The 23,551-nt window shown below is 40.5% G+C and overlaps 1 protein-coding gene across 1 annotated transcript in view; it reads right to left on the bottom strand.

Moving 5' to 3' along the window:
* Positions 1 to 23,551, bottom strand: part of OTOGL (otogelin like) — an 83,131-nt gene that overhangs the window by 45,501 nt on the left and 14,079 nt on the right. Inside the window, exons 11-25 of the mRNA XM_083401215.1 lie at positions 22,328 to 22,434; positions 21,126 to 21,251; positions 19,699 to 19,807; positions 19,459 to 19,505; positions 19,065 to 19,210; positions 17,888 to 18,014; positions 16,629 to 16,806; positions 15,515 to 15,639; positions 14,905 to 15,114; positions 12,793 to 12,958; positions 11,726 to 11,800; positions 10,213 to 10,265; positions 8,664 to 8,826; positions 6,394 to 6,501; positions 5,711 to 5,849 (exon numbers count right to left, since the gene is read on the bottom strand). Of these exons, the coding sequence (XP_083257341.1) occupies positions 5,711 to 5,849; positions 6,394 to 6,501; positions 8,664 to 8,826; positions 10,213 to 10,265; positions 11,726 to 11,800; positions 12,793 to 12,958; positions 14,905 to 15,114; positions 15,515 to 15,639; positions 16,629 to 16,806; positions 17,888 to 18,014; positions 19,065 to 19,210; positions 19,459 to 19,505; positions 19,699 to 19,807; positions 21,126 to 21,251; positions 22,328 to 22,434 (1,879 nt within the window). The remainder of the gene's footprint in view (positions 1 to 5,710; positions 5,850 to 6,393; positions 6,502 to 8,663; positions 8,827 to 10,212; positions 10,266 to 11,725; positions 11,801 to 12,792; positions 12,959 to 14,904; positions 15,115 to 15,514; positions 15,640 to 16,628; positions 16,807 to 17,887; positions 18,015 to 19,064; positions 19,211 to 19,458; positions 19,506 to 19,698; positions 19,808 to 21,125; positions 21,252 to 22,327; positions 22,435 to 23,551) is intronic.

Here is a 23,551-nt window from a genome sequence, read left to right as displayed (position 1 = left end):
GCAACCCCAGAGTTGGTCACGACTGGACCTAATGGTCAGGGGTCCCTTTACCTTTACTACTGTATTGAATAAGGTTTTCAGGTTCTCTGTAAAGTGTGTTTGCCTGAGTAACCCTAAAGCTTAAAAACTCTCAAGGAGTGTAATTAAATAAAAAAGTCTAGATTTGTTCCAGAAGTGCCTCTTTGTAGGGGGAATAAGTGGACATAGGGCATCCTTCAGACAAATATAACACCTGTTTACAGTATAATAAAGAAACGATACCACAAACAGTTAACACAGACCTCTCTAGTATTGTTAAAAGGAAGAGTTGAAACTTTTAAACACCCAGAAAATTGGTCACATTACTCAGCTCTCCTCTTTAGTGAAGGAGTCTGTTACAAACAAGCTCCTTTCTCCAGGCCCTGTTGTCACTGCTGAATGACTGGACCCCTTTCAAAAGAAGCTACAATGGTTGTATTGCATCATCATAGATCTCCCTTCTTCTCCTGCCATTTCTGAGGATAGCTCTTCCTGCTAATCTGCACAATTTAAAAGAAGCAATGAAGAACAAAACTTGAGAGCATTTACTGGTCTGAAGGAGCCAGGTATATAAAAGGTAAATGAAGCTGAAATTGCTTATCTGGAGTAGATTCAGTCAGAAGAACGTAAATTCAGTGCCAATTGTAATTGGATCTTCTGCCTACTGAAGAAAGGTTGAAGAAGTGGAAAAACTGGAAAGAGCAGACCAATGGGAAGAAGAAAGCACACCTACGATAAATGCAATCACCAAATGAATGGACCGTCAAGTCAACCCAGCCATTTTAGGAGGACTGCACGCAAAATATATTATGTACTTGTTACAAATTCTTATATATTTTGAGGATAGCTGTGTTAGTCTGTTGCAGCAAAACCAACAAGTCTTTTCTATTTTAAGGACCAATGAATTTATTATGACTTTAGCTTTCATAGACACATCATCAGGTGCTTGCTATCTTCAACTGGTAAGTCTTGCTTTGTCACCAGCTTCCAATGTTCTCTTCACTCCTGCTATATACCACACTAAACTAGCCAGAAATTGATCTATGTCCCAATTAGAGGTAAGCCCTTAGCACTGAAGCAGAGATAGCAATCCAGGACACTGTGGGCGCCTGCCTTTAAGGAGCTGCACCAGCTACCAGTATGTTTCTGGACTCAGGGAGAAAGAGAGGGAGAAGGGAGGAAAGTCCTCCACCATCAGGCAGGTCGTGGCAGCACCTCGCATTCCTGTTGTCCTCCTTTTCGAGGAGGCTCATGCAGGCTCTGATGTAGATACCTGCAAGGGACAACTTCCAAGTATCAGCTCAGTCTATGTGACTCATTTGCCCTCCTAGTAGCTCAGGCTATCATCACAGTGTGATAAGAGACCAACACACACACATACGTATGTATGTATGTATATGTGTATATAGGGACACGGGTGGCGCTGTGGGTAAAACCTCAGCACCTAGGACTTGCCGATCGCATGGTCAGCGGTTCGAATCCCCGCGGCGGGGTGCGCTCCCGTCGTTCGGTCCCAGAGCCTGCCAACCTAGCAGTTCGAAAGCACCCCCGACTGCAAGTAGATAAATAGGGACCGCTTACCAGCGGGAAGGTAAACGGCGTTCCGTGTGCTGCGCTGGCTCGCCAGATGCAGCTTGTCACGCTGGCCACATGACCCGAAAGTGTCTGTGGACAGCGCTGGTTCCCGGCCTATAGAGTGAGATGAGCGCACAACCCTAGAGTCTGTCAAGACTGGCCCGTACGGGCAGGGGTACCTTTACCTTTACCTATATGTGTGTGTGTGTGTGTGTGTGTGTGTGTGTGTGTAGTGTTCACTTATTGGGCTATTTTTCCTGTGCCTACAGAGCATTTGGTGCAAAGGAAATGCACAGCATGAGAGGAACTTAAATTCTCTTAGTTGGCTACAAAAAGTTTGTTGGCATGAAGGCACATCAATCTGAAGATCTGCCAAAGGGACAATTGTACTGAAAAAGCCAATATCCTGTGAAAACAGCCTTTCTTCTCTGAAAAGATTACTTAATAAAGGCAAAATTTTAAAATAGCCGGATAAAGAGAGATAGAGGTGGAACCAATATGTGTTTCAGAATCTTTTGTCACAATAACCTTTACTCTGAGGTAATAATGATTGAAGCCATAAGGTCTTTGATGACGGGCAACTATACAGAGCTTGTCAGCCACACCATCTAACCCTGCACACTAATTTATGTTGCAGATCTCAAACCTAACTTCTGCCATGCCCAGCCCTGACCCAGAGCCAGATACTGACTGATAGAATATGTTGGAGGGGGCATGACAGTTTGCACAGTTTGCGGAATGTGCAAACACGCACACACACATTCACTTTGCTGTCAACCTCCCAATCTTCTTAATGCACACAGGTGGGACTTATTGAACTTTAATACAAATGCAAAGCCTCTTTTGTACAGCTGGATGTCCTGGTCCATAAAAAGGGAACAGATTAAACCAAGTGCATCAGATACCAAAAGGCTCGTGGCCAAGTCAAGCTACAACTGCCAGCTAAATGGACTGGCCCCAACTACAAAGCGGAGAAATGAAGACAGAAATGCAGGTCCAAATTGCCATTAAGGAAATCATCCTTCTACTGTTAAGCAATGAGTGAAGCAATAATACTCAGCGGAAAGTCTCGAATATTGCATTTTGATACTTAAACCCTCTCCAGTTCATACCAGAAACCGAAGTTATTTATTCCCACAGCAGAAACAGTTTGGCAGGGGAGAAAGTACTGCAACTAAAACAATGCCTGCATTCTCAAGAACAAGGAGGCCCTTGCTATTTCCACCCAAAGTGTAAATCTTTATTCTCTTGCAATCAGTGCCCCCACAAGGCTGTATAGTCTTCATCTACTGTTGATTAATTGTTACACTTTATTTTACCCATTTCCCTAGTTTTGCATACAGAACTCCAATCTGTCCTCACAGCAACTCTTTCACTTAAGTTTATCTACATGACAAATCATAATCAGGTAAAATTGATGGGAATCTACCCAGGGATCTCTAGGAATCAGTGGGCAAAGTACCTTCATTAGGGAATTTTTAGTATTCCTTAAGCAGTAGAAATGTGGAAGCTGCAATTCCTTGGAAGCCATGCTGCTTCATATTTGCAGTGTTGACAGAAAGTCTTAAGAAGCTTGTCTCCTAAAAATTGTACACATCACTTGGGAAGACAGGTGAACTAATGCCAGTGTACTGGAAGAAGCAAAGATCACCCGTGTTGAAGCGATGATTCTTCAACATCAACTTTGTTGGACTGGTCATGTTGTGCAGGTGCCTGATTATTGTCTTCCAAAGCAACTACACTGGAACCTCGGGTTGCGAATGTGATTCATGCGGGAGGCACATTCACAACACGCAGCGTTCACAACAGCGCCGCTTTGGTGCATGTGCAAAGTGCAATTTAGCGTTTCTGCGCATGCGTGACCACCGAAACCCGGAAATAACCCATTCCAGTACTTCCAGGTTCAGTGCAGTGCGCAACCTGGAAACACGTAACCTGAAGCGTCTGTAACCCAAGGGACCACTGTACTCTATTCCAAACTTAAAAATGGAAAGCATAATGCTGGTGGTCAACAAACGAGGTTTAAAGACTCTCTCAAGGCAAATCTGTAAAGAAGTAGTATAAACACCGACAACTGGGAAACATTGGCCTGCAAGTGCTCCAGTTGGAGAGCAGCGTTTACCAAAGGTGTCATGGGCTTTGAAGACACTCAAACTCAGAACGCAAGGGAGAAATGTGCTAAGAGGAAGGCATGCTCGGCAAACCCTCACTATGATCAACTCCCTCCCAGAAACGTATGTCCCCACTGTGGAAGAACATGTGGATCCAGAACTGGCCTCCACAGTCACTAATAGACTCACTGTTAAAACTGTGTTTATGGAAGAAAGTCTTACTCAGCTACAAGTGATCGCCAAAGAAGAAGAAGAACACTTAGATATGGTGAGTGCCTCAGGTTCACCCAATAGGTCTCATGGCTCAATAGAGATTCAGTCCAGGTCTTCTTGGTCTGAGACACCATCCATTGGAGCCTACAATTTCTGGCAGGTCTCATTGGCAATGCAAAAACCTGTCAAGTTCCTGCTGCTTTTCCTGAGGAAAAGCACACCTTTGTTAAGCAGCATCCAATATTCCACTGGGCACTGCTTCCCAAAGGAGAACAGAATGACAGAGTTTGTGTTATTGGGGGACATTCAGGTAACAGTATCCAATGCTTTTCTCCACTTAACTTTCCTGATCTAAGCAGGGAAGACCAGCAAGTGGGTAGGGTAGCCCCTGTGTGGCTGAGGCTCTTGCCACATAGATGCTAAACAACTCTGAAGCCTCAAACCCAGATATGGAATTGGTGAGATGCTTGAGATCACCATGCAACTGCTAGGACGATTGTGCCCACTTTGCAGACTCAAAATTAGGAGGAAGACCAGCTGTTGATCTTGCTCTCCAGAAGGCAGTGTCACACTCACTGTGGTGAGCATGTTTGTTGAAGGTTGACTATCTATCTGGTCTTCCACACTGGCTCTCCTTGACTAATCACTTAGTAGGCCAATGGAATAATCACTAGTTTATGTAGGAGTTTTGCTTCATTTCTGGCCTTATATGATGGGTATATGATACATGGTCCTGCCACCTCCATTTGTGTGGAGAATTTGCCTCCCCATATAATCAAGAAACACCTAGATCAGCTAGAAAGGTCCCTTACGACATAGTCTGAGAATACCTAGTCTAGACTACAGTTAGCAAACTTCCAATAAGGCCAGAGAAATCCTTCAACAGTCTCGTGCAGTCCAAATCCTAAGAACAAATTAGCTATTATGAAACAGCAGATCGTCCTTTTTTTTGAAAAAAGCCGAAGTCTGAAAAGGAGTCTAGGTAGGGCTAGCATTGCACCTGTCTAAAAAATAACAAGGCTACTTCTAATATCGCGAATCTACACAGGCAGCGTTTTCATCACCCGTGTCATCTTGCTTGTTGGATGAAAAGGCTGCAGGCAATGTGCCACGAATCTTGTTTTTGTGAATGCCAACTTCTCTCCTGAACTTTAGAACTCCTAATGTCCCAGGTAGAATAAGTGGCTTAATATGAAACACTTGTGGCACAGGACAAGGGAATTGCCAAAATGCAGTGAACCCATATGCCTAGTAAAAGATGGGAAAACATTTTTTAAAATGTTTTCTCAGCATTCATGTTGACATCTCAGCAAAAGAGACACACATAAGGGTCATGTCTCTACAAATCTGTGTCTGCTAAATTGCTAGGGCATCTAGCCATGGATCTTTAGGAATTATGAGTGTGTGAGGGTGTTAAGGATCTCTGTTGGAGAATTCTAATGTAGTAATCTGGAGCTGGAATTCCCAGAAGTGCTAACAAACCAATTCTAAACTAGTTTATATTTTATGTATAGGCTTAGCCGAAGGCATAAGATATTTCTAGGCTATATGAATATATTGCTGCACATACTATATCTCTAAATTTTGTAATTGAACAGACCCTGTATTATATTATGATTATTAATTACTTATCCTTCAGCCTAAGGTCCCAGGGTGGGTTACAACAATTAAAACACAATGTTAAAAACAACTTACTATCACAGAAATAAGGTGGGTTTTCGAAATATACATCTCAGATGTTAAAAGCCAGGGGAAAGGGGTGTATCTTCAGCATTTACCAAATGCCTCCTTACCTTTACCAAATAAGCTTGGCAGTCACTGACATAATCATACTCTAGTCCATCAAAGGTGTAATAATGCCGGTCCCCATAGACTGTGCAAACAGCAGGACAAGGATAATATGTGCAATTAAATATCCCACGTCGACAAATACTGTGGAGGAGGAAAAATGAAGACGTTCTGATTGGAGAGCTTTTACGAGTGGAAGATGAAAGTGTGGCACTCTTGTCATGGAACAAAAAACATTAGAGAGAATTTATAGCAGAGAATGTATAGCTTCTTGTATCATTTACATGGGGCCACAAAAGGACAAGTCTCTGCTCCAAAGAAAATGAAATTTGTTCCGCAGGCTTCTTCTGCAAATCAGCACATGAAAACATGGCACATTTTCATAGCTCAGTAACAAGTCTGTGTCAGCAGCATAAATGGAAATGTGTGCCCTTAACGGCACTGTAGAATATGCAGTTGCTGTGTTTGCTATATTATAGCTTAGTATGAAGAGAACAAGCACTCCCCATCTTCTCTATTTATTGAAATACTATATGATCTTTCAACTGCATTTATTTTAAAAAATAATATTAAAAGTTCTTTTTAAACATACAGGAATTAGGGAGCACATCTATGGTCAGATAAACTTATCTGTAACACTAAAAATAATTATAACATTAAAAACCGAAGTGAAATAAAAACTGCTTACCATCTGTAACAAGGGGTAGCTATCACTTCACCTGACAAATATTCCCAATCTTTCCAGGTACATGGGCAACTGTCAGGCACGTAGCATTTTCCTTTATGCTCTGCCATCCTTCAAAGAAACAAAACCACGAATTCAAAAGAGAAATCTACCTATATGCAGTCACAATGATGCTTTCACATGAGTCAGAAGAGGTCAGTTCCATACCAGATAGTGATTGTTTGAATAGTATGCCATTCAATACTATGGTAAACTTAGTCTGCCGGTCATTTCAGCATTTGCTATAACTTACCAGTTGTGATATTTAATAACTGGTCTATACAATTTACCAAGCAAGACTACATGGACATTCATGGACTTTGCACACTTACTTAAGTAGTAAATGGGGATTCCTTCTCAGCAAACATGCACAGGGCCTTGTGCCACCATATATATTTCAGCTCACTTCCATCACAGTTTTCACACATATTATAATAACTACAGATTCGTACTGCTGCTGGCAGCTGAGAGTTTGCACCTGCATGCTTTTTTCTTCACTGTCTGCTTTTTCTGGGAGTATGAGGGCTGTGCTGGTGTTAGAGATGGGAGTCATTCCATTTCCCAAATAATCTAATTTATGTCTACTGCATTATTACAAAAGACAGATGCATTCTCTGATGCTTCTAAGTGTGTATATGCTCAACACCCACCTTATTGCCATAGATACAGATGAGGGTCAAACTAAATGAGACACCAGAAATATGTGACTGGGTCTCTCATCTTTTTAAATTCCTCTTTATGCTCTAAATCAACCTGTGATCTTCAGGTAAAAGGTGTTATATAAATTTAATCAATCAAGAAATAATTCATTTGTATCAATCATCACTGCTGATTATTATTATCATTACCCAATAAGCACCCTTTATCCTTGCACAATCACATACCACACAGCATTTAAGTCAATCACTAAAAGCTTGGAAGTTGGAAGGAAAGCTGTACAGTGGTACCTCGGGTTACATATGCTTCAGGTTACAGACTCTGCTAACCCAGAAATAGTGCTTCAGGTTAAGCACTTTGCTTCAGGATGAGAACAGAAATCATGCTCCGGCGGCGTGGTGGCAGCAGGAGGCCCCATTAGCTAAAGTGGTGCTTCAGGTTAAGAACAGTTTCAGGTTAAGTACAGACCTTCAGAACGAATTAAGTACTTAACCTGAGGTACCACTGTATTTCAAAATACTGATGGTAGTGAATCCTTTCTGCAGCTAAAGAGAGAGAAAAAATTTTCCCAGTGGCAAAGTGCTCTCTCTCAAACAGGAGCACAACAGCACTGGAAAATTAAATGGGCCAGAGGTGTCAACTTTATGCAAATGCCCAGATGTGTGTCTCCTTTTCACCTGCTCCTGGGAAGGCAGCAGATGTTCTGAATCAGTGCCTAAGTGCAGTAACGAACTGGATGAGGGCCAATACACTGAAATGCAATCCAGATAGATGGAAGAGCTGTTAGTAGGTGCTTCGTCTGCCCAGTTGAGTGGTTTTCTACTTACACTCCCCATAACGGAGCAGTCTTTCAGTTTGGGATGCCCTAGATTCGTCATTGTCGCTGGAGGCACAAGCGGCCTCAATGGTGCAGAGTGCCTTTTATCAGAGTAAGCTGATATACCAACTGTGCCCTGATCTGGACAGAGATAGCGTTGCTGCCATTAGCCATGCTTTTGTTATCACCTGCTTGGATTACTGTAATGTGCTATATGTGGGAATGCTTTCGAGAATTGCCTGGAAACTTCAGCTGTTCCAAATTAAAGCAAGATGGGAGTGCTCATTCTGACCAGATCAGATCAATATTTTACCAGTATTTACTAGGGTCCGATACAAAGTGCTTGCTTTAACCATTAATGCACTGGGTGGCTTCAGGCCAGGTTACGACCTTCTCCAACAATTACCTACTTGGACCCAAAGATCCTCAGATGCAGGCTGCTAAGCAGAGAAGGGGCATTTTTGGCAGTGGCACCATGATTTGTACTGTATGGTTGGTTTTGATCTGTCTCTCCTTGATTGTCTTTTATATGGTTTTTAACTATCCAGAAGACATTGATAATTGGGTAGTGTGCAAATAAATAAATAAAGTTCCAGTACTCTCTGATCTAAAGGAAACCAAAACCTATATGCTCTAGTCCTTGAAACTTCTTACCAATTGAGAAGTTAAGAAACGTGCAACAGTATTAGCCAAAGAAGGAAAAATCAAATCCATAGGTACAATTTCCTTCTCCAGTACTCTGGATCTCAGAAGCACTTACCCAGGGGGACAAATGCAACCACTCACACATGGTGGAGATGGTGCACAGGTGAAGTTCATGGCAAGGTTTGCACAGGAAAGCTCACAGTTTACTCCAGCAGATGGCAAGCCAGGCACGTGAGACCGGCAGTCATAGTAGATCTTTTCTTCAGGGCACATGGGAGCTTCAAATTCAAAATGCAAACTACATGAGATCAGCATATGCTTAACTCTCCCTTGAAATCAAATACACTTTAAAGTACTTAATTTTTGCCGGTTCGTGCCCTAATCTTTCAACACAATTCATCAACAGCATATACAAATGTAACACTTTCTTTACCCTTCAAGTGGTTAAAATTCTTTGGTCGTTTTGGCACACATTTTCCGAATGGATACAATCTGAAAGCATTCGGGATTGCCAGAATTTTGCAAATCAGTCATGAATACAGACACTTGATATCTTAAGCTTTAAAGCAGCGCTCATTTCAAGTGCTGATCAAAAACTCTCTTATGTGTCAAACTATGTTTTTCATGTGAATGTTGCAGTATCAGTTTCTTAAAAACATGTTAAATTGTTGATGGATCTCTCTCAGCCAAGTTGGGTTATGTGAAACCTTACAATATTGTTATAGTAGGTTTAAACGTTGGAGTAATATGAATTATACTTTGCTTTTTATTTGATGAAGTTAGTAAAATGTTTTTTATATTTCCATGACAACCACTTGCAATTAATTCTTACAAGTGTTAAGAGTTTTCAGAAATGTTACATCCATACAGAGAGTACCAAAGTAATTAACTTATGTTGTACTTGTTCTCACTGAACATAACTGTGCAAATCTACCCTCACTGGATTAAGCTTAACTTTGCAGCAAAACCCAACTGGCCAAAACTTCAAAAGTGCTGGTCAAAAGCTAATATTTCAAGTGATTCTATTCAGATATCCAACAACTTGCTCCTTTGAAAACACAGGGTAGAATTCAGCAACATGTTAACGTGAGTGTTCTGTCAGTGCAAGCATTTCTGCTTGCCAGATGGAACAATCTTCCCTCTTCTCGTCCACACCCTGTGCTGGGGGGTTGCCCCAACCTTCCAGAGTAGATTTGGGGGAGCTTCAGGGAATGCATGTGGGGAGCAAATGGGGGAAGCAAGTATTTGTGTTGGCTTCCTCTAGCACACCAGGTTAGTTGATTCCGGCCCCCTTTTTCCTGGTCCGAAACTCTGAATTTTATTGATGTTCTTTGATATAGGACAGGCTTCCTCAACCTCGGCCCTCCAGATGTTTTTTGGCCTACAACTCCCATGATCCCTAGCTAGCAGGACCAGTGGTCAGGGATGTTGGGAATTGTAGTCTCGAAACATCTGGAGGGCCGAGGTTGAGGAAGCCTGATCTAGGACAAAATGGGGATGAAAAAGATTGGCTATACAGAACACTTTCAGGTGAGCAGGGATTCAGACCAGACGCAGATTATTAAACTCCCTTAGAACATGCAGTCCATGCATCTACAGCAGAAAAAGTGACCAAAAAGCATTTGAGAACTCTTCTGCTCAAGAAACTAAGGGAATTTTGTTACCTGCAGGAACTTCAGCAGCTTCTGTGCATCTCATTGTTCCATTTAGACACTGGCTAGTCAGTGCACATAAAAAACACATCATAATAATTTAATACAAAAATACAGTTTTATATAGCAGAATAACATTGTTAGTCATATAATGCAACTAAATGTGGTATAACTTACAGATGCAATAAGTATGACATTCTAAACATCAAAAATGTCTGGCAGCTGAGGATAACATAGATGGGTTAGATGGATGATCAACTTGTACTTATTGCTTCTTATAATATAAGCATGCAAGGCTGCATTCACACAGCAGTTTATATCATTTTCATGACTTTCCCCCTTAACTGTTAAGTTCTGCATTATAGTTGAGCTTTCACATGACGTAAAATCTGCTTCTGGAATTACAGTGGAATAAGAGCTGGACCATAAAAAAGGCTGATCGCCGAAGAATTGATGCTTTTGAATTATGGTGCTGGAGGAGACTCTTGAGAGTCCCATGGACTGCAAGAAGATCAAACGCATCCATTCTTAAGGAAATCAGCCCTGAGTGCTCACTGGAAGGACAGATCCTGAAGCTGAGGCTCCAATACTTTGGCCACCTCATGGGAAGAGAAGACTCCCTGGAAAAGACCCTGATGCTGGGAAAGATTGAGGGCACAAGGAGAAGGGGACAACAGAGGACGAGATGGTTGGACAGTGTTCTCGAAGCTACAAACATGAGTTTGACCAAACTGCGGGAGGCAGTGGAAGACAGGAGTGCCTGGCGTGCTTTGGTCCATGGGGTCACGAAGAGTCGGACACAGCTAAATGACTAAACAACGACAACAGTGCAAGCTGAGTGCTCTTTTCCATGTTATTTGCATCCAGAAAAATCCATTTGCAAAGTATTAAATAATGAGCGCTAAACCTGCACTGTATTCCATTATAGTTGAAAAATGGAATAAACTTCAATGTGAATGCAGCCTTAGTCTGATCAGCCTATCCTCTCCCTTAAGACAATGATCTCCAAGATCTGGAAGAATTTCTCCAAACCCCCACTGCTAATTGTGTTCATACTGCAGTCTCACAAGAGCAAATTGGCATGTACACAAACTGGGTAGAGCATGAAGTCTACACTTCCACAAGAAACATAAGCTAAATTCCTACTTCTGCACTTCATACAATCACCTCCATATAGTGACAGCCATCATACATAGAAGAGGTCATGTGAATTGGTCCTCAATGCATCAAACAAGTAAAGCAGTTCAGAGTTTATAGAATAGTATGTATTGTTCCTTAATATATCACAGGTTTACTAAATAGAAAGTTATGAAAACTCGGCGAGGAGCATGCAAGACTAATTTGGGAAAAGGCTATTAAAATTTAAATATAAGCAAAGCAGCTCCAGAAACAACTGGTCATGCACTGAGAACTGCACATCCAAAACAATATGTACAAGTGTCAGCTTGCAAATCAACCCCCTCTGTAAATTTGAATGAATTATTTATATATATATAAAAAAAAACCTCTTAGAGTTGGTTCTTACCATGAGCCTGATGGTGTGGGTAGAATTTCCCCAGGCTGAAAACTTCTGCCTTTATAGTGGCATCGGCAACTAACCCTAATAAAAGAAAGCTTATGAATTCAGTTATAATATAGTATTACAGAACAGAAGGTGATGTATAATTCATACATCATATCCTAATTATTACAATAGGAATATCCTTTGAAGTCATCACTGACTTGCTCATTAATATCAACAGTACAAATTTTCCTTCAGATTATACTAGAACTATAAATATTTGATTTTGTGTGTGTGTATCCTTAAATTCTAGAGAAAGGAGGTTTTCTTTCTGTTCTCAAGGATATTATTGGCATTAATACAACTACTGATTGGTGGTTCAGTCAAATGTTACTTGCATGCATGATTGGGAAACTAACAGCCAATGAAATGTTGTTAAACCAAGAACTAGTTCAACTATAGGAATGTGTCTTTAGAGCAGACATGACAGACCCTGTGATTAGACAACATGAAATGTCCCGTCTCAGGGGAAAGATTTCCATGAAAAGGTAGCAACCTGTCGCTCATTTGATTATACTTTTACCAAGCTGAGAGAAAGGTGCTTTGGTTTTCTGCCAAAATACCTTGAACCTTCTGTGTGTGTACACGCCATTCATTTAAAGCACATTCTAGTCCCCCACTCCACTTAAGAATCCTGGGAACTGTAGCTCTAAAGGGGATAAATTTCAGATAAAGCTCAAGATTATTCGCTGGTGGAGAATATGCTTTAAATGTATGGTGTGTTCAGAACCAGAATACAGAATAGCATACAGAATAGTATTAAGGGATAAGTTTTGTTCATGCTCAGAACCTGGCTGAGCAAGGAATTTGAGGAAGCAATATTCTTCCAGGTTACAGTTGCTATTAGTTGCAGAGATGGGATTTGCCTGTCATCCACATTACATCAGTCAATCTATAATAAGAAGATGAGGAAGTCCGTCCATTTCAAGTCTACAATTTGCACAATAATTAGGAAAAATATTCTGAAAGCTAGAACTAGGATGTGTTTGCTTCTTTTTAAAATGCAATTAAATAAATTTAAAATGGCTTACATTGGCACACAAAAGTTGATAGATTCTTCAAAGTATTTTCCATCAGGGCAATTACATCCTTCAGCACAATCATGATCGCAAGCATCCAAAAATGAGAGGGAGGAACAGGAATGCTCACAGAAAGAGGAGCACTGGTGGTACAGCATACCACTTCTGCACAATAATGCTACAGATAAACAATGTATTGTTCGAATGTCAGAATGTCAGGCCCAGACATCAAGATGCACTGCTACACTTTAACAAACCCCACTTTCTCTTTAGCATTATTTATTAGTTTTTTAGCTGACCCTTACTTCCAAAAAACAGAAACAAAACAATAAAAGCAATAAAATTTAAACCTTAAACACACAAACACCAAATGAATATCCACAAAACTAATAATGTCAAAGCTGCTGATAATGTATTTCTGTTCTCAACTGCCTAGGTGAACAAGACTGTTTTTTAATTCCTCTAAACATTAATATGGAGTGGCTGTCTCAGTTGGCACTGCTCTGTGGTGATTCCAGTCCTACTTGGATGCTTGTATTCAGAAGGTGGTGCCTGGCGAGTGGAACCTTCAGTTGGGGGTTCTGCAAGGTTTGATTTTATTCCTCATATTGTTTAACATCTACACAAGGCATAGGCAAACTCGACCCTCCAGGTGTTTTGGGACTACAACTCCCATCATCCCTGACCACTGGTCCAGTTAGCTAGGGATGATGGGAGTTGTGGTCCCAAAACAACTGGAGGGCCAAGTTTGCCTATGCCTGATCTACATGAAACCATTGAATGTGGTTATCCAGAATTTTGGAGTATGTTTGTCAGCAATGTGCTAATGACATACTGCTCAAATACTCCTTTAAACCTGCAGGTGTGGCAGTGGACTGATGCTAGATTGATGTATTGTCTCAGTACTGCACTGGATGAGAACCAATAACCTGAAGCTTAATTCACACAAGAGGTGCTGTTAGTGGGTTGTTCTCTAGACTGGATGGATGGGATGAGGCCTGTTCTAGATGAGGGTACATTCCCTCTGAAGGAGCAGGTACATAGCTTGGAGTACTTCTGGGGCCATCACTGTCATTTGAGCTTCAGGAGGCCTCAGTGGTGTAGACTGCCTTCATCTGGTGGCTACACCTCTATCTGGACAGGAGCAGCCTTACATCTATTGTCTATGCTTTAAAAATTATTATTATTATTATTATTATTATTATTATTATTATTATTATTATTATTTATATCCTGCCTTCCCCAGCTGAAGCCAGGCTCAGAGCGACTAACAACAATAAAGGTAACACAGCATTCTAAAATCAATTCATTTTAAAATCAATTCAAAATCAAATTAATGGCTAGAGTTCTGTGAGGATTACCAAAGGAGGGTGTCAGACTGTGCCTTGGCCAGGTTACTTGCTCTGGTAACCTGCATTTGAAGACAGTTTGGAAACTGCAGCTAGTGCAGAATTTAGCAACCAAGTTGCTCACCAGGACAAGATGGTCTGAGCACACAACACCAATCCTTGCCTGACAGCCCTGCCTACCAATTAGTTTCTGGGCTCAATTCAAAGTGCTGGGTTTGACCTATAAAGCCTTATGTGGCTCAGGACCCTAATACATCAATGACTACCTCCCCCTACCTTAACTGGCCCAAACACTGCAGTTGTCATCTGTCGCCAATGCTGTATATTTATTTCCAGCTATATATTATGGTCAGGGTTAATCGGCCAATAGTAAGATTCTAAATTTCAGGTGAAGATTGTAGAAGAGCATTTCAAACTTGCATGTATTTTTTCCCCCTTCTAAACATATATATGCATCTGGCTGGTTTTGTGATGCGTTAAATCACTTGGTTCTTAGCAAACCGAGAAAGGCTGGTAAATTCTCAGTGACCCCCCAGGACCAGGCTAGTACCTGTTCCATCTTACCGGCTTAATCAAGGAGCAGAGGAATTCAGACATTAAAGAACAGGCCAGATCTGCTTAATGTTCAGTATGGGGTTACTAATCCAGGCAGATTTGGAAACAAGCAGTCTGAGGGTTTGGGGGGGTTTTGTGCTTTTTTTGTTTTGAAGAATGCATGTATCCTAGCAATGCTTCAATTTTAAAAATAATAATAATTCACAGTTCAGTGACTCACCGCAGTATGAGACATGAGATCTGAAGTCGACAGTAACTCCGTGCTTGCTGCATAGGTAAGTGTAGTGTGCAAGAGCACTGCACAAACAGCTGCTCCCACATTTGCAAGCATCAAAGCGGCACCGCTGGTAATATAATCCTGGGCTGATGTAGACATGACATGGAGCAAAGAGTTCTTGATTGAGGAGATCACACTGGGATGCATACCCAACTAAGGGAAAGCAACATTTGGCTTATAGCAGTACTCATACTATTTAAAGCACTCAGTGTAAAGTAAGTAGCCAAGATTGATAACACTACACCAAAACTATGGGCTAGCCAAAACATAATGCATGCAAATATACATGCACAGTCCTCATCCTACTGACCTTAATGAGCACCATCCCAGGAAGCTAGGTGTATATGCTAGCCATTGAAATCAATGGGGTTTAAACAAACGGGAGAAAGACTTGCTTTTAACCAGAAAGATTGTTCTGAATCTAAATGGCAGATTAAAGAAACAGCCCAAAATCATCTGTAGGAGACAATAAAGTTCAGACACAGGAAAAGAACTGGGATCTAAGAACGCTATTGTGCTAAATCTACATCAAAACCCCCAAGTAAAAGTGCACCATTTTGTTGGTTAATGTTACAAGGATCAACCACGGGGATGTTGACGGGCACATGGCATGCTGATGAAACCTTCCATGCATTGGCATGGAGCTGCGGGGTCCCTTCGATCATTCCTGCTGGAGATCTGAGGACGAAAATGAGAGTGATTAGGCAGAAGAACCAGACAAGCCAAGAGAAAATGCCTGTCACTGGGAATAAACTATTTGCCCTGACATCACCTAGGGTAGGCAAATGGGCTCCCTCCAGATGTGGAACTCCAATTCCCATCAGCTCTAGCCAGCATGTCTGCAGGGCAGGAATGATGGGAGGCATGCACAAGTGGAAGAGTGTGAGCATAGAAGATGCTCACATGTCTGAAAACTTAATTTGGGGCTCTTTTTTCCTCACTAAAGTAACATTTTACCATTGACCACCTGTAGTCTTCTGAGAACAGTTCAAGCTGCTAGGTTTGCCTTTTAAACTACAGTGGTACCTCTTGTTAGGTACCGTACTTAATTCGTTCCGGGGGTCCGTTCTTAACCTGAAACTGTTCTTAACCTGAAGCACCACTTTAGCTAATGGGGGCTACTGCTGCCGCTGCGCCACCGCCGCACGATTTCTGTTCTCATCCTGAAGCAAAGTTCTTAACCCGAGGTACTATTTCTGGGTTAGTGGAATCTGTAACCTGAAGCTTATGTAACCTGAAGTGTATGTAACCCGAGGTACCACTGTATTTGAGAGCTACTTAAATAGGCTTATACATCTTGCCTTTTGCTCTGCTGAACTTTCAGGATCACCTGAGAGCATTTCCTTGATGCTTGCAGGTCACCACGTGGCAAGAACTTACAACAAGAGTATACAGAATCATGTTGGGTTGCTTTTATACAGTTACATAATTCAGTAGATTAGCCAAGGATAAACAATATCCAGAAAAGCTCTAGTGACTGATCATTTGGCTTGACTGAACAGCTAAGCTTTATCTAATAAAGTGTAGTGCTATCTATTCTATATGTTGGTTAATATTTTGTATATCTGGATTTAATACACATCATTACTCAGGTTTTACATATGGGTTGAGTTTTGCTTATGGGCTAACTAAATGAATAATGAAGTAACAGTAGAAATCAAACTTACAGAAAATCATCTCTCAAGTTTCCATTATATGTTCCACATAGACCCAAAGTTCTCCTTTTCCAAGCAGCACTGAGTTGAATATACACTCTCTTGCCATCTTTAGCAAACTGAATTCTTAAACCAAATTTAGTTTTCAGCTGCACAAACAATGAAGACAGATTCTGCACCTCAGCATACCCTACACGTAACAGAAGGTGGGGTAATTCCCCAAACAACGTTAAATCATTGTCCAGAAGTACGAGACTGCATTCTTTTGATAACACAAGCTAATATAGTATCAAAACAGAGAGATGTTATTTTTAACCTATATGGAAGAAACTGTAATTCCATCTTCATAATGTCAACTCTTTAAAAAATGATTATTTTTTTTAAAAAAGAGCATTTTTTATATAGAGAACTCTGCCACTATTATTCCATTTAACTAAAAGCAAACAAGCAAACAAAAAGAACTGAAAAGATGACGACCTTCTCCAAACCTCTTTGGAGCCTTCTCAAGGTGGGAAATTGAGAGGGATTGGGTGACAAGTTATCCAGGAGGGCCTTGTGGTTTATTCAGCCTCAAGTGACAGACACTTTAGATAGAATAGTCCCTTGCAGCTATTTTGTATATACCATATACAAGAGTGAAAGAAGTTTAAAATACTTCCAGAGAGGAGCCTCCTGACAAGGTGCCCAAAGCATGAGATATCAATTAACCGTGACAAGAGAAGCCTATAAAACGTGCTTCGTTTCGTATGTATTCTGTTTCACATACAGAACCTGAGGGATGTCGGCCAACTACCTAATTCGGTTCACATGATGAGTGAAATGTGTATGCTAATCATTCAAGGCCGAAAGCATAATATATCAATTAACTGTAACAAGATCAGGCTTAGGGCTATAAAACTTGCTTCGTTTCATGCGTTTTTGCTTTCACATATAGAATTCCAGAGATGTGGGCCAACTAGCTAATTCAAGTCACATGATGAATGAAGTCCTGTATATCAGTGCCTTCAGTTATTTAATTTGGACGATTCCTCAGTTCCCAAACTGTAAAAGAGTTTTCTGGAGCTGGAAACCCTGATTCATATCAACTGATAACAGTTCATTTAAAAAATAAAAAAAACACACAATTATTTAACTCATCTTCTGTGCCAGGCATGAGAAAACACACAGAGAGAGACATTAATGTAAAAATTTGTATATTTTCATTGAAACAGACTGTCTAGAAAAGGAACAATAAGAACCTTAATAGAAGGGTGTTGTAATAAATGTCTTACCATTTAGGTTCAAACCCTGATTGGAAGAGCTATACTGAACTTCACCACCTCGGTTCAGAGTCACTTGCTTGTTCAAGTCATCTTCAAGAACTAGTGTTATAGACTGAATGCAGACATGATCAAGATTCTGAATGGGCCCAAGAAGGCAGGGCAACGGGGAGCACAAGGAAAGGAAAAATATAGACAAGTATTTCCTAAATTGCATTCCATTCATTCCATTCCATTCCATTTTTATTAGGCCGTCCTCCAAGGAAGAGGGCAATGTTCTTTTCCCTCCCCCCTGCCCATTTAATCCTCCCAACAACCCTGAAAGTAACTTAAACTGAGAGGTAGTGACCGACCCAAGGTCACCAGTGAGCTACATGGCTGAGCGGGACCCTGGTCTCCCCATTCTAACATTCTATCCACTACATCAGACCTAGAGGAAAGAGATGCAATATACCATTAAAAAAATAACTTTAGAGATAATAAATGAATTAATTATATTCATGGAATGCAGCAGCACTCTCTAGAGTTTCGTTGTACTACAACTCCCATCATTGACCATTGGCCATACTGGTTGGGGCTGATGGGAGTTATTCGCCCACAACATCTGGGCGATGTCATGTTCGCTAACCTTGAGCTACACATATTAAACTCAAAGAATGGTTTCATACATAAGAGGAAGAGATTGATGTTGCAGCATTCTGGATTTAACTAGCCAGCAGTTGAAATGCCCTATCGTTAATATTTTAATATTCTGTGAGCTCTCAGATTTATTGTTTCCCCCCCCCCCCCAAAAAAAATGAGACAGCTTATAAAATATCAAATAAATATCTCAGTCAGTTTCAAAATGCCTCTTATCTGGCTGGCAGTATATCAAACCTGTTCAAACCTGTCACCAAGAGCATTTATCTGCCTAAGACACCTGCTCAGACTGTAACCAAATATGTAGATGCTTGTGTAATCATGCGTGAATGAAAAGCTCTGTAGACTTAATCTCAGTAAAAGGCGCAATTGGCTTTACAAAAAGGCAATACTTACAACTGAAATGGAATCCAGGTTATGATCAGGTGGACACTCAATATTAAGAAAAAAGAATGATTTATTATTGCTAATCCTCTTAATTAATTAATTGGCTCCAATGGTGTAGGTATTTATATATCAGCATAGAATTTTATTTTAAGCATGACCGTACCTGACCGCATGGAGTTTTCTGTACAGTAATTGTGAATTTGTCTTTCCCGATGCCCTTCACCAGAATGTACTGACAAATCCCAAGGAAGGTATAATGGCGACCATCAAAAGTTGTGAAATGGGAATCACCAACGATTGAACATTCAGCTTAAGGCAAGAACAGTTAAATATTTAGTTAGATATCGCCCACTGAATTTGATGGAACTGAGTTCTGAGTACATGTATAAGATTTCACTGTTAGTGGTTAGCGAGGTTTACAATATATTTTGTATTAGTTAGATTTCAACTGAAGTGTCACTTTTAGTATTTTTACTTATTAAGATACCAACATTTAAATATATTAATACAAAGTAAACAAAAAATTATCTTACCAAACCAAAGAAAAAATAAATTACCTGGGCAATCATGTTCAGTGCAGTTCCAAATTCCACCAATACAAATACTAAAACAAAGTAGACAATGTGTTAACAAAATAAAATGCTGGGAGAAAATATTGTAACCCTTTTGATATTTACTATATAAATGCAACTATAAAAACTCCCACAATAATAGCGCAACAAAGCAAATGCTTTAAAGTAAGGTAATTAAAGGTATTCAGACACAAGACAGAGATAATAGAAGTAATGTCTACATACCAGTTACTACATTCTTGCTCAATTTTTGAGCCAACAGGAAATGCTGTCCCATGATAAACACATGGGCAATCAGAGAGGGAAATACAAGTTCCATTGTCCATTATGAGACCTAAGGTTATAAAAAAATACAATTTATGTTATCACTATTATAGATGAAATCTCCTGTCATTCACTATGTAGCAAAGATGTTCATCAGGTGAAGTTTAGGGAGGGATGTTGATAAGGCCTTCTCTGGACTGGATAGTTTAAATCCATGTTTTCTCAACCATGGTTAGGATGCAACAGAGCATTAATACTCAAATGTGGTTAAGGATTATATCAGCAGTACCATTTAATCCTTAACCGCTGTTGAGGCTGATGACAGCATGAACACTGAGAGTATGGTTTATGGGATTTTGTTGCTGTTGTTGATATTAATTTTTTGTATCCCTATTTTTAGATTTTATGCTTTATGTGGAAATAGTTCAATTTGGTTATATGCTTTTTGGTTTTATTGTTTATGACTACTTTGGTTATGCTTGTGACTATGTAACTATGGAAAGGCGGCATACAAATAACATGATGATGGTGATGATAAGTAATAATGGTAGTAAATAGAGAAAGAAGTCCACAACCTGTCAGTTTATTCCCTATCAATTAACCAGGATTAAGAGACTGCCATGATACATCTGCACCAAGTCACAGCGTGTATGTACATGTCTAGACTAGACTATGGGCTAAAATTGGGAACTTCTGTACAGACAACAAAACCATCCTAATAAGAGACAACAAATACTGCTGTGACTAATACTGACAACTCTCAAAGAGCATTATTTACTTGTATATCTATATCTGCCATTCACATGTTTAGTGAGCCTTCATACTGACCCAGAGTTGTAAAGTATTCAGTACCTTTTTAAAACAATACGCAAAACAGTATATAGCAAGAGTTGGGAAGGAAAAAAGATATTCAGTGGAACCTCAGGTTAAGTACTTAATTCGTTCTGGAGGTCCGTTCTTAACCTGAAACTGTTCTTAACCTGAAGCACCACTTTAGCTAATGGGGCCTCCTCCTGCTGCTGCTGGGCCGCTGGAGCACGATTTCTGTTCTCATTCTGAAGCAAAGTTCTTAACCCGAGATACTATTTCTGGGTTAGTGGAGTCTGTAACCTGAAGCGTACCACTGTATAGAAATGAAATAGAAACACACATACGCTTTCCTGGGGTACCACTGTATAGAAATGAAATAGAAACACACATACGCTTTCCTGGGGTTCTGAGTATTTTTACACAGAACTCTACAGGTTCTTCTGTACATACAACCTAGAAATCAATGGGAACTTCAGAACATGCAGGTCAAAAGGCATGTCCCCATTAAAACACACTTCTGTTGTGAGCAGAGTGGTTTTAACATTCAAATAAAGTACTTGAAAAAGTAGCTTACTTACCATCAGGACAGTAGCATCCATCTAAGCAATGAAGATTACTGCCTAGACAATCCTTCTCAAAAGTGCAGGTTGGGGGACAACAGCTAATACAATCCCGATGGATAAAACTATCTTCACACTTATCATCTAAAATACAAGAAGTTCAAAACATTGCTATGATCCTGGTCATTGCATTTACATAAGGAGACATATTGCATAAACCCTACAAATTAATGATCCTATGTTAGTTGTGTTCATCAACTTCAATGGGTCTACCTTGAGACTAGCACTGAATACCACCACAAAGTATTGTTCTACAGTGTATTAATGGTACTGTAACTAATTACTAGTATCCTAAATTTAGCATATGTTTCAAGTCCAAACTTCTTCAAGTAGGACCTTCATAGGCACATTCATAGTAAGAGGAATCTGGAGTTGTAGACATGTACACTTATAGGAACCAGGAGTGTGTGTGTGTGTGTGTGTGAGAGAGAGAGAGAGAGAGAGAGAGAGAGAGAGAGAGAGAGAGAATATGTAAATAACCCTGAAATTTGGTATGAAAAATGGTGGTACACAAATATTTTACATAAATATTTATATGAATGTAATGTAGAGTACACATCTGCTTTGACCGGCTATTGAAACATCTCTATTACCCTGGGCAAGTAGTCAAAATCCAAAAATATGAAAGCAATTGCTTAGGATCGTTCTTGTTTCCACACTGAATGGCTGCAATACGCCATCTATACCATTGGGTTGCTGCAGTGGAAATTTCTCAGTGGTATTAGGTTGGTCCAACAAATACATATAACACTGATTGACATACTGAAGCTATTGTTTGGCTGATCTAATATTAAAGTACTAGGTAAAGGTAAAGGTACCCCTGGCCATTAAGTCCAGTCATGGACGACTCTGGGGTTGTGGCGCTCATCTCGCTTTACTGGCTGAGGGAGCCGGCGTTTGTCTGCAGACAGCTTCTGGGTCATGTGGCCAGCATGACTAAGCCACTTCTGGCAAACCCGAGCAGTGCACAGAAACGCCATTTACCTTCCCGCCAGAGCGGTATACCTGTTTATTTACTTGTGCTTTGATGTGCTTTTGAACTGCTAGGTTGGCAGGAGCAGGGACCGAGCAACGGGAGCTCACCCCATTGCAGGGATTCGAACCGCTGACCTTCTGATCAGCAAGCCCTAGCCTCTGCGGTTTAGACCCACCAGACTTACTACATGCTGGAAAATCATCCCTCCAGTCTCGCACTGGGTAGCCTGCATGTGAACATGATCGAGCATACTCCGTCACGGCTCGGCAGTAAGTTTCATCATCGTCCTCTCTGAAAAGACAAAAACGAACTCTTACTGATTAAATCTGTAATCTTTAAACTATATGTGTAGGATTATCATAACTTCATAAGAAAATTGATATAATACAAGCTAGGATTCAGTTTTCAACAATAACCCCTTCCTGCTACAGCCCCCTTATACCACAAGGGGGGGTGTCCCTCAATCCTCAGGAATACATTTTCAGGACACTTATGGGGGGTGCATAGGCAGCAAAGCCCTGCTCTGTGAACACAGGTCCATTATGTTCACAAAACAGAAAACAGAAGTTGGAATCCGTGCCAAAGACACTGAAATGAAAATGAAATCTACTTTTCAGCAGATGTTCCAGCTTCTAGTAGTTTTATGTTTAACATAATGATCTATCACATGGTATGCGTGCTGGTGGTTCGAAATCCCTTATTATAAAGTCACCATGTCAAACTCCATTATGCTGTTTCCTTACCCTCACTGTCCTCACCTTACCACAGATAATCCAATTAAATGAATCTCACCAACTACATGCCTTGGCATAGATAAACTGTCATTCTACAAGCTGCTTCCTGCAGTCCGCCACAGAGCAAGAATTCACTTTCACAAATAGCCCAAGCCTGGTTAATGAACCCACCCCCACCTGCAAAAAAATAAAATAAAATAACCTGAAAGTTTTCTGTACTTCTACCATCCTTAGTTTTCACAAATGTTCATTAGGAAAAATAAGTAATGATACCGGTGAAGAGATGTCAAAAAGGTTTGCTAGGACTGGGCATAGAAGCAAGCTTTATGGGCTAGATAGTGTTCATCTCAAACAAGAGTTGAGCATTAGAAATGCCCAAGCTAAAGTCCTTTGTCAAGCTGGGAAAATGGGGCACCACTTAAACACTGCATTGTTTTGTGTTTATGGAGGTTTTTTTTTACAGTTTCTGCAGTCCCCTAGCAAATCAGCAGAGATGTTTCTCTGCAGCTCTGCAAGAGTCTACTGTGAAGAACTGTCCCTGTGAAAATTAAGTGTATCTGGCTTGGTTTCCAATGGACCTACAGACAAGTTTCTAGGTAAGTAAGTTGGCTTATTTCCTGGCTAAACTAATGGGAGATAGTGGGGCAGGAAGTTTGCCTACCTCTATTGTAGTT

This window comes from Podarcis tiliguerta (genome assembly GCF_965153285.1).
Source record: "Podarcis tiliguerta genome assembly, chromosome: 10".
In the NCBI taxonomy this organism is placed as follows: domain Eukaryota; kingdom Metazoa; phylum Chordata; class Lepidosauria; order Squamata; family Lacertidae; genus Podarcis; species Podarcis tiliguerta.
Note: the sequence above shows the minus strand (reverse complement) of the source record. Positions and strands in the feature narration are given on the sequence as shown.